The sequence below is a fragment of the Bombina bombina genome, chromosome 10, assembly GCF_027579735.1.
Source record: "Bombina bombina isolate aBomBom1 chromosome 10, aBomBom1.pri, whole genome shotgun sequence".
Lineage (NCBI taxonomy): Eukaryota > Metazoa > Chordata > Amphibia > Anura > Bombinatoridae > Bombina > Bombina bombina.
The window spans coordinates 161,259,962-161,272,343 of record NC_069508.1 but is presented as its reverse complement, the minus strand read 5'-3'; the positions used below and the strand labels follow the sequence as shown (position 1 = coordinate 161,272,343).

The window sequence follows — 12,382 nt, the reverse complement described above, 5'->3', positions numbered from 1 at the left end:
GTCTCCCTAACAGGCCATATTTTCAGGATTACCTTGGGTGCAAGCAGGTTAATAATTCTGTTTACTAATCAGCTACTTATTTTGCTTGTGCTCCGGTTCAGATATCCATAGAATCTGGCCTGATAGGGAGACCTGAGTATAGGTTTGGAAACCAGTGGTATAGACTGTAGAGGAATGAGGATGGGTCGCTTGTGCAAATCAGGGAGCCCTGCAGAGGCCATTTTTGTAATTTTGTTATATTGTTTTCACAATTTGTTAAATCGTGGGCATGTTTTACTAAATAGATAAAAAAAAAAAACTAGGGATGCACCAAAATTTCGACTGCAGAAACGTTTCGGGCGAAAATGGCATTTTTCTTTATTTTGTTTTTTTGCCTGTTATTTTCGGTAAAATTATTGTGTAGCATATTTCAAATTTTATGCTAGCCTAGAGCTATTTGAGTTCATTAGTTGACTTACTGTTTTGCATATAATTATAGTTTTCTAGGACTAAACTTTGTTTGGATAATTAGTATAAAAAAAAAAAAAAAAAGCTTACCGGCAGATTTATACAGTAAAGTATTGCAGAGAAATTTTATGTAAAAGTTCATTTTTCTAGAACACTGCTCCTTGCTCTACTGAGTGGGTCTTGTTTTTCCACAGCGCATCTGGCAACACTGTCTAATCAGAGTGTGCCTGGTCACTCCATTAAAATGAATGTAACTCTCTCCCACTCTGGTCTAGTAGCAGGAGCAAGCTACATTCATTTTAATGGAGTGACCAGGAACACTCTGATTAGACAGTGTTGCCAGATGCGCTGTGGAAAAACAAGACCCGCTCAGTAGAGCACGGAGCAGAGTTCTGGAATAATTTACAATAATTTATTGTATAAAGCTGCCGGTAAGCTAAACACTGTTCTTGACAAAGTCCCGTCGATAGGGGCGAAATGCGTAGAAGGGACTGTTGCTTTTGTTGTAATCTTGGCCCATGGAGGCATCCGTAATGTCCTCTGGTGTTACGCACACCGCTGTGAGCTATTCTATTGGATCTAAGCCGAGGGTGTGTACTACCGCTATCGCAAGCTTGTATCCTGGGTATTTTGAATCTGTATTCTCATACGGCAGCTTGGACTGTGGCGTGTATGGGTATTTGCACTGCATTTTTCATACAGCAGCAAAGAATCACCTCGGGGAACTACGGATATTAACCGACTTGATGTGCCTGTTTATTTTATCTTTTTTGTGAGTATATATATATATATATATATATATATATATATAGCGCGTGCAGCTATGAATAAAAATTGACACTACACTTGAATCGTGTCTGCGCTTCTATCCTCTCCTATTTTTCATTAGATGTCCTGGGGTTAATCGGATCTACCGCTTAGGAGGAGTAGCAACACATTCTGGAGCCCTGATTAATGGAGACTTTATGAACGTTTGGATTGATTTACAAGTATTTGAACTTCATGTACTTTTTCATACACTAGATTGTATGTAATGTGGTTTTATATGCAAAATAACATTCATATTAGTTTTACATTTCTTATTGGTACTTTACTATTTAAGTTTTTGTATGTCTTAAGCAATAGACATTTTTACTAATTTCTATTTTATTTAAGAAAGTATAATATTGGACATTTATAGATATACAGTTCCCCATAGTTACATTTGCGCTTCTCTTGTAGTTTATCTTTGATAAACTTCGTTTTCATATCTACCAACGTTCCTAAAACCAAAATAAAATCAACACTAAGCAGAACACAAACCTAAGAACACTATATAACCTTAATTATGTCCTCAGCTCTTAACATAAATGGATAATAAGACATATACCTGGTAACAGATAGACAAAGCCTATCCAAAACACTTCAGCAATTGCTCTAGAGTTGTGTAGGGGACGTGCTCTGGTGGCAAGAAGAGAACAGTACTTCTGTATCATCATAAAACCAGGTTTGTCCTTTGGGTCCTGCCAAGGCCTAATAACTACACATTTGCTACTAACTACACCATTTAAATTCTGTTCCCACAAATACTTAAAAGGGCACACACAAAAAATATATATTTTTCCTCTTGATTTATATAGTGTAAAAAAATGAAAGCTTTAAATGATCAATTTACATAATTCGATTTGAATCCTTAGTTGAAGAGCAGGTAGGTAGGCTCAGGGTCAACTACATGTGTGGAACATTCTGTGGCATCAGTCTTGCAATGGTTTAACAATGTTATATATTTGCAAGAGCACTAGATGGTAGCAGTGTTTTCATACAGACACATGCAAGCTAACCCTTTAACAAAATTAAAGGAAATGTGTAAAGTGACATTTTTTTGTAGGATAAGATTAAAGGGACATGAAACCCAAACATTTTATTTGGTGATGCAGATAGAGCATATGATATTAAACAGCTTTCTCAATTTACTTTTATTATCTAATTTGTTTTGTTCTCTTGGTATCCTTTGACAAAAAAGGATATCTAGGTAGGCTCAGGAGCTGCTGATTGGTGGCTACACATATATATATATATATATGCCTCATGTAAGTGGGTCCCCACTTTGTATGTTTGGCCTCTCCATGCTGCTCCCCGATTAAGCTGCATGCACTCTGCGTTTATTTCTTCTTTACTGCAGAGTATCACTTGATATCCAGGTAATTTCAATGGCTAAAACATCATTGATGAGTGGAACCACAAATACAAGAATATATATTTATTGTGGTCAAGATAATAAAACTGGTACGTCAGATAGACCAACTGGGTAGGTAAAGGTTGTGGCTAAAGTTGTAAAACATAAGCATCACCAGATTTATTTAAAAAAATAATCCACTAGGTGTCACTCTTGCGCATTTCTGACTGTTAATGCACAAGTAAAGTTGTCGGAACAGCATCATGAGTTTCTATCCAGCACAGAGGTAGGCAAATCAGAGCTGTAACTGTGGAAATGAATGCCAATCTAGATAGTATGGAGATGTGATAGATCAGATTTGTTCTTTATTAATGAATATTAAAAGAATTCTACAACCTCACAACTTTATACACCCTCAAAGCTTCCTGTTGAATTGGTTCCCATAGCCATGGTGTACTGTCTGCCAGTACAGGGAAGAGAACAGCTCTGGTTCTGGCACCAAAAAACATCACGTAACGCCTCTCATACCAAACATTCTGTTGGTTGCCGCTATTTGATATAAAATGGGGATAATAAGTAGAACAAACCACAATAAAGTTTGTGGTTAAAGGGACACTGAACCCAATTTTTTTTCTTCCGTGATTCAGATAGAACACATTTTAAGCAACTTTCTAATTTACTCCTATTATCAATTTTTCTTCATTTTCTTGGTATCTTTATTTGAAATGCAAGAATGTAAGTTTAGATGCCGGCCCATTTTCGGTGAACAACCTGGGTTGTCCTTGCCGATTGGTGGATAAATTCATCCGCCAATAAAAAAAGTGCTGTCCAGAATTCTAAAGCAAAAAAAAAAATATCTTAGATGCCTTCTTCAAATAAAGATAGCAAGAGAGCAAACAAAAATTTGATAAGAGTAAATTAGAAAGTTGCTTAAAATTGCATGCTCTATCTGAATCACAAAAGAAAAAAATTGGGTTCAGTGTCCCTTCAAGAGGATCACAGTTTCATTAGAACAATATTAGTGTTATGAACAGATTATAAGGTTGTAGGTACAGGTACCATCTCTCTTAGTTTCCTTTCTGTGCAGGTTGACTAGGGCTGATACAGATGCCCGTCTCACTCACAGTTCAGTTTTATTTAATACTTTTGCACTGACTCATCCAGATGCGATACTGCTCATACTTTATCAGACTTACTGTCTCTGTTGTGCAACATATCCCATCAGAGCATGAACGGTTTGTATAAAAACACATTACATGTGACAGTATATGCACACAACCCTAGCAACACACACTTGTACCTAACAATACAGTTTTAATATATTGTCTGGGACTTCACACTAGAATAAATATATATATATTGTCACATGTCTGTATATGTACATTACTTCTGACGTATGTCTATACCAGAGTTTCTTAAAGTGATGGTAAATGTATCTGGCTCCCTAATATGATCTCAGATATAAGCACTATTTTAAGCGCAGTTTAAATCAAATTTTTATGTAAGACTAACATTTTTATTCTATCCCTTATCTTTTAATCACCCGCTCAGCCCCCACTGTAATAGGAAAAGAAAAAAAACTGCACGTGTTTACGTCTCCTTGCACAGTTCTTAAAGCTTTTTTTTTTTATGTGAGTGCCGTATTGTTAAAACCAAAGATTGGTTAAAAGAAAAAATAAGTCACATTATGATTTATATGTCTTACAGCAAGGGGATTAGAAGATCAGGGATACAGTAAAATTTAAAGATACACATTCCCCAGTTTTGCATAATCAACACTTATATTAATAAACTTTTTACTTCTGATTACCGTGTATCCGACTGCCCCCTTATCTGTTTTTTATAGACTTATTTTATCCAATTAGTACGGCTGACTCATGAATAACTCTACAGAATGAGCATAATGTTATCTCTATGGAACACACAAGTTAGTGCTGTCTGGTTGTAAAATGCTATAAAAATGCACTGAGATAAAGGTGGCCTTCAGGGGCTTAGAAACAGGTAGAAATTTAGAGGTTTAAAGGGACAGTCAATCAGAATTTTTGTTGTTTTAAAAGATAGATAATCCCTTAATTACCCATTCCCCAGTTTTGCATAACCAACAGTTATAATACACGTTTTACCTCAGATTATATTGCATCTAATCCTTTGCAGACTGCCCCCTTATTTCAGTTCTTTTGACAGACTTCACCAATCAGGGCTCACTCCAGGGTAAATTCACGTGCATGAGCTCAATGTTATCTATATGAAACACACGAACTAACACCCTCTAGTGGTGAACAGCTGTTGAATGCAGAGACGGCCTTCAAGGTCTAAGAAATTAGCACATGAACCTCCTAGGTTTAGCTTTTAACTAAGAATACCAAGAGAACAAAGCAAAATGAATGATAAAAGTAAATTGGAAAGTTGTTTAAAATTACATGCCCTATCTGAATCATGAAAGTTTTTTTGGACTTCACTGTCCCTTTCAAGGTAAAAACATTTTTAAAAATATAATATTGTTTGTGCAAATCTGGGAAAGGGGTAGTAAAGGAGTTCTCTTTTTAAACAAAAATGTTGTGGTAGACTTTCCCTTTAAATAAAAGGCAGGATATAAACATTTCGCTGACCTAGTTCACTTGTTACAAGACAGCTGTAGTTAGGTTACAGACCAGATCTAGCTTAAAAAGTCAGAAAGTATAATGAATGAGGGGAGTATTTGCATATCTGTGGACTCAGATGTACCTCATACAATTTGATAATCTTAAAACATTTTCTCAGAAAAAAAACAAAAAAAGGTTGAAAGGATAAAACACAGAACACACATGCAGTTAAATAAAAAAATGTATGTGTCAAATATACAGTAGGGATCAAACACAGTCAGAGACCCTGCCATTGCTCTCTCCGTCATCATAGTAACCACTGAGCTCAAAGCATCACCTGTAACATTTTTATTAGTGGATCAGGCATGTATAAAATAAAAAAAAATAATTCAAAAAACATAAAAACCTCAATTTAAACAAAATAAAAACATGATATCCCTCCCGGCCGGCTAGATTGGTTTGATCTTGAAGTGAAGACCAATCAGACTGAATACGAGACACTTCAGATCCTGTACCAGGTAGTAGAAAACCCGTAAACCTTCTGGATCCCTGAAAAACACAACATTTTTGTTGTCATTTAAGTCCTGAAAAAACACGAACAGCGATACATTTATACAAAATAAGGCCTTGTGCAATCATATTAGTCTTACTGTACAGTCTTTACAAATGTATATATCTACTAGCGGGTCAGCAATGTAATGTATAGACAAATCACTGCGCCTGTCCTTCATAATCACAGCTCCTTGTTCGCATAACTTTATCTAAATAGTTTAACCTCTAAAATGTTATGAGGAAATTATCTCACCTAACTTGAAGTAGTTTTTATGTGCATGTGATTCTCCTATAAAAGGGAGTCAGATGTATTAAAAAGGGAGAGCTGTTAAAAGGTATAGGAAAACCAAAAAATGTATTTCATGATTTGGATAGAAAATACAATTTTAAACATCTTTCCAGTTTACTTCCATGTGTTTTGCTCTCTTGTTATCCTTTGCTGAAGGAACAGCATTGCACTATTGGCAGCAAGAAGAACATCTAATCAGCCAATCACAAGAGACAAATGTGTGCAGGCACCAATTAGCGGCAGATCCCACTAATGTAGGATATGTGTGTATTCTTTTTCAACAAGGGATACCAAGAGAACAAGCACATTTGAAAATAGAAGTGACTTTAAAAGCGTCTTAAAATTACATGTTCTAGGGGGGGCGTGTTTGGGTGGCGACCCTAGATGGTCGCAATATCTGAGGCTGGAAACGAGTTACCACTAATCCGCCAATTATCAGTGGATTCTGACATCTATGCTATTCAAGCACATATCCTGTTGCCTTATCTTTTGCTGAAGAGATTGGTGTAAGATTTTGCTGTGTGCATGACTTTAGCACAGATCCGGACCGTTGGGGCTATAGGCGGCAGCCTAACTATAGAATTCCTAATACACCCCCCCGTCCCGGTAATCTGGGTAATGCAGCCTTGATATGGCTGTAAATCAGGAGGAAATGTCTGCTGCTATCCAGTGTTTGTGTTTTATGCAAGAGTTTGAAAGTCAGGTTACTGCTAGATTTGATCATCTTATATCCCTTGTGGATTCTACAGCTGCATAGTGTGAAAAACCTAAAGACGGAGGAGAAGAAGATGCCATTTTGTCTAAACCTAGAGCGCATCTAAGTATGCCTATGGAACAGATAACTACTGCGAGTGATTTTGACTTTGCTTCTAAGATGCCTGTGGAGGATTCTCTCTCCCATCCTGGCTTGGAGGATGCGGCCGGCCCCACATCTCAGGACGAACAGTTTATTATTCCCCAGGGAGCAGTCACCGCTAGAAAGAACACTCAGAATGACTAAGAACTGCGACCGGCATATTGAGATTATTTTACAATTCCTACGCTCTTCTGACAACAAGATCCTAACGGCAGGATCACACTCCCCTCTGGACTCTTATTTGCCTGTCTGCTTTGATAGATCTAAAAGGTGAACGGTGCGCCATTTGACACTGCGAGTATGTGGTTCACTACAAAGGGGAATATATTTCAGCTAGTTCTATGTGCCCAGCTGTCCTCCCTCCCTAAATGTTTTGAGAGCCGTTTATGATTTATAGCTCCTTTTAAAGTTCACATCCGGACTGGAGTTGGGTAACAGTGACTGCATTTCCCCCCCCCCCCCCCCCCATTAAGGTCTGTTTTGCTTTCCTCCTACTTCTAAATGAGGATTGCAAGATCTGATAAGCTACTGTATGATTACTACTGTTCTGCTCTTGTTTTGCTTTTCTGGGGAAGCTTCTATTAGCCTCATATTGGAAGTGGTTTTATTTTCTGGTGAGGGGAATACTGTTTTATATTATAGTATCTTAGTTCTGCATAGATTACTACATCCTTTATGATGGGCTTATACTCTATACCAATGTCTGGTTGGTAGATCTATTGGAAAAAGTTATTCTTATACACTATGCTTCGTTGCTACTACTTATGTGGGTCTGCAAACAATTTACTTTTTGCATGAGCTAATGTTCTGACACTTACAGCTGGTAATATCATGACATAACAGTTAAACATTAGAGCAGCACCTAATAGTAAAGATTCATTGCCTATTGTTTATATTAGTGCAGTCTGGGAGTTCAGTATCAATTGACTTACTTATTGATATGGGGGGCTGTAGATTAAAATGGTCTAATGTGAGCCCCATGCGATTGCTTCTATTGCATTATAGGACAGCATAATCTGTCTCTGTATATATATTTCAATAGTCCGCTGACCATATATGATGCTTATGTGAGGAACTTAGTAAGAGATGGCACTTGAATTTATTTAATTACTACTGGATACTGCCCAGCGATAGATACAGCTTCTTGGGAATTATACCGGTCAGCCAATCTAAGAAGCTACTACTATGTGGACAATATTTTTACAATTCAGAGGCAATTGAGTTTGTCACCCCCCTCACTGTCCATATAGCATCTATAGTTACTAAGCTAACTTGTTGTCAGCACAGTATAAACCTTAAAGGGACATGAAACTCCAAAAAATTATTTCATGATTCAGATAGAGAATACAATTTTAAACAATTTTCTAATTTACTTCTATTATTTAATTTGTTTTATTCACTTGGTATCATTTGTTGAAGGAGCAGCAATGCACTACTGGTTTCTAACTAAACACATGGGCCAATGACAAGCGGTATATACATATGCAGCGACCAATCAGTAGCTAGAACCTAGATTCTCTGCTGCTCCTGAGCTTTCACAGATAAACCTTGTAGCAAAGAATAACATGAGAATGAAGCAAATTAAATAATAGAAGTAATTTGTAAAGTTGTTTAAAATTGTATTCTCTTTCTGAATCATGGAAGAAAAATTTTGGGTTTCATGTCCCTTTAACTCTGATATGTCCAACTCTAAGATGTCCATTTACATTTCCCTCCTGCAAAACGTTTATGCAGAGGATGTATTATAGTATCAGGACCCAAGAGTGGTCCTATAAATATTTCTCTCCCACAATTCCCCTTTTCTGGTGAGTTATTGTATTAAGTAGTCCAAAAGGGGCTGCTATTTTGCATTTGGGGTTATATTTTTAATATGTTTGAAAATGGGAGAAGCCTTCTTTGTAATTTAAATATTATCTAGAGATATTGTTTTAATAATGTTATCAAAAGTATTCCATCATTGGAATGGGTCCAAGAGTGGTCCTGTTAACATTCCCCCAGTCCTCACCCCTCATTTATATCCAATGTCTGTGGTCCAAGACTGGCCACTAACTTAGTTTTTTTTATACTCTGGGGGGTTGACATATTATAAATACTTTTAGTAAATAAGTGAAAATGAGGTTTTAGATTTGTCTAGCTTATTTAGTTGTGCATAAGATCATACTGATGTCACTACTGATCACACGTTATAGTCGCTGCGTATAATTAAGACTACTGCAGAACTTGTTGCTTCTATAATTGTATGTGTTTACATGTATATTACCATTATGCAGGACTTGTAACTTTTATGTCTTTGTCAATTCATGATTCATATTGTTTTTAACCTCAATAAAAAAAAAATTACATGCTCTAATTTAGCTTAATTTTGACTTTTCTATCCCTTTAATTATCTATTATGAAATTATCACACTGCACTACAGCTCTGGGGGTTAGCAGGGGAGATGCATTTTCTTGTACTAGATAAACCAAAAATGTTTTCTTTTAAGGTTTCAAAAGCGTGTCCTTCAACTAAGAGCTATGGTAGTTGTTCTTGTTAATCCATAAGCAGAACGTGCAAGTATTTTTCTGCAGTCTTATAATAAAATTAACATACTGACTGAATGTTAACACAATACATTAACACTATGTATTGCAATTGTTTATCAAAGCTTAAACCCCACCATCATTTACTTTATTTAGAGGGGCCAATCCAGAACAGTTACAAAAGACAAAGCTAGCCACAGTCATTCCGTTAACAAGTTAATTTAGCATATATCCGTGTTCTTCCCTAGTACCTTTTTCGTGGCTGCACAGATTTAACTGACCAGCCAGTTAAATTTTTTAGCCAATATTAAACTAAAATTATCTAATAAAACTTTTCAATTTTTATTGTACAAATTATCATTAAATACATTTGTTATATTATGCAATTAATTTGCAGATAATTATATGATCAAAAACATTACACTGCCTCCACCCTGCTACTTCACAATGCCACCTGGCTGGCAACATTTTCTGTGGAGACAGACATACATCACCAATAAGCAGTGTTGACAACTGCTTATCAGCCCATGAGTAATCAGTCCTTAGGGCCTAGATGTACACAGACTTAACTTCCTATTAGCCTCACAATCAAATGGGGTTGCAACAAAAACATTTCAACCTGTTACAATGAGGACACACAAACAGGACTTACTTTGATTGGTTGACATCTATAAGGGAACCAATTTTTGATGTAGTAAAAGAAATGTGCTCGTCTCCAATAACAATTTCCAGTTCCTAAAAAAACAAAAAAAAAAAACGTAAAAGGACTTAAATATCAAGATAATCACATCAGCAGAAGCACAGTGTTGTACCGACGTCAATTTTAACTCACCTGTCGCCCTACTCTATCAGGGGGCGGCCACAATGCATCATCTTCTTTTGTGATTTCACTGTCATCAATTATCCTTTTCAATTCTTCCATCACACTCTTGTGTACATAGGCCTAGAGAGAACAGAGTATCTAGACTCACTTATCTGTTGCATATTACATGGCAATATATACACACATAGGCCTAGAAAGCACAGAGCATCAGACTCAAAGAAGAGCCAGAAGTGTCTGCTTTCACTTATCTGTTGCATTTAATATGGCAATTCTTACACACATAGGAAAATTACTTGACACCCCATAATCAGGGGTGGAAAAGCACTTGGGTGCCACAAACACCAACTGTTTATTCCTTGAATCCAAAAAGGTGTTTAGAGGGATACTGTAGTCTGGAATCAAAAGACAAAATATGTACAAAGAATCATTTCAAAAGTAGCTCTATTTCGATGCCAAGGTAACCCTATGCAGGAATAATAATCACCTACAGGGCAAGTCTACCAGGAGCCTTTTTTGTCCTTATACTTTCTGCTATAGCAAGACTGAAAAAAGAATGTGTTGGAAGGAATAAAGTAGTATTAAAGTTCATAAAAGAATATATATATTCTCTTATGAACGGTTATACTACTGTATTCCTTCCCACATATGCTTTTTTCAGTCTTCCTGTAGCAGAAAGTATAAGGACAAAAAAAATTGCTGCCAGATTGATCATAAAATATTATATAGTTATACCATTGCTTTGGAGGACACTAATGATTTACAAGCTCTCTCTGAGGCTCTGCCCACCAGAAAGCAACCACCAGTCCCAAAATATATGTTCTCCGCACCCAGACAGAGCTGCCGGCCTGAGATAGGATGAATAAAGCTCTTGCATGTGCATAGTAGTTGCACGCATCTAGTGAAATACTTAGGGTGAGCAGTCACCTCTAGATCAGCAGGATGATTGCTGTAGTAAGTGGTATTCAGGGGGCAGCCAGTGTTCCATCAAAGAATGTAACCCAACGTGCGCATGCGTGCAAGGACGTCGTCATAAATAAACTAAAACCTGTTGGAATGTGTAACCTTTGTGTTCTGTTCATGCACAGAACACTGTAGTAACAAATTTTGGCAGGAGACATTGCATATTTCAACGCCGTTTTATATTTACACATTCCTACAGCTCCTACTGAGCATGTACAAGAATTCACAGAATATACACATATGCATGTGTGATTGGCTGATACATGAAACAGGGGGAGTGGAAAGAGACATAACTTTAAAATTTGTCCAAAAAACTACTTATTTGAAGTTCAGACTAAATGCTATTGCATTGTCTTTTTATCATGCTTTTGTTGATTATAAAATCTAGTGTATTTACTGGTCCGTTAACAGCATACCAATACCCTTACACTTGCTCTTATTGTAAGAGTTCACTGCTTAGAGAGGGAATTATAACACAACAGGATAATTGTAGCTAAATATTTAATAACGAAGCTAATGGTGCCTATGACTTAAATAGTGAGCATACATTCGTAGCAGAAAAAGTATAGAACAGACAAGTGAAAAATAAAAGAAACCATAACATTTTAGTCTGAAAGTCACAGGCTGCAGGTGTTCAGTCGAAAAGTGTAACCTGTCGGATCAGCCGGTAGCATTTCACGATGATATGCTCACGTATGTGTGTGTGCATGAGCAATTTGAGTAGTTTAAGAATAGAGAGGGACATGTTGCCAATGCACCCATGTGCACTGATGTGGTTACGCATTCCGACGGAGTTGCACTTTTCAACAGAACATGAAAAGAAGAAAATGTAACTATTCACACACTGGTCTGCTAAAATCTCATCTCACATAACTGCTAAAATCTCATCTCACATAGAACAGTGTGTTAAGTTACATCTCAGCTCCGGTGTGTATAGAAGTCTGCTACCACTACCGGCGTGGTAACCAGGCGCACAGTCTGCTACCACTACCGGCGTGGTAACCAGGCGCACAGTCTGCTACCACTACCGGCGTGGTAACCAGGCGCACAGTCTGCTACCACTACCGGCGTGGTAACCAGGCGCACAGTCTGCTACCACTACCGGCGTGGTAACCAGGCGCACAGTCTGCTACCACTACCGGCGTGGTAACCAGGCGCACAGTCTGCTACACTATTGGCGTGGCAACCAGGCGCACAG

General features: G+C 37.3%; 1 protein-coding gene across 1 annotated transcript in view; it reads right to left on the bottom strand.

The window, feature by feature from the left end:
* Positions 1-5,407: 5,407 nt before the first annotated feature.
* Positions 5,408-12,382, bottom strand: part of MAGOH (mago homolog, exon junction complex subunit) — an 8,592-nt gene continuing 1,617 nt past the window's right edge. Inside the window, exons 3-5 of the mRNA XM_053693449.1 lie at positions 10,234-10,344; positions 10,054-10,136; positions 5,408-5,733 (exon numbers count right to left, since the gene is read on the bottom strand). Of these exons, the coding sequence (XP_053549424.1) occupies positions 5,634-5,733; positions 10,054-10,136; positions 10,234-10,344 (294 nt within the window). The 3' untranslated portion in view covers positions 5,408-5,633. The remainder of the gene's footprint in view (positions 5,734-10,053; positions 10,137-10,233; positions 10,345-12,382) is intronic.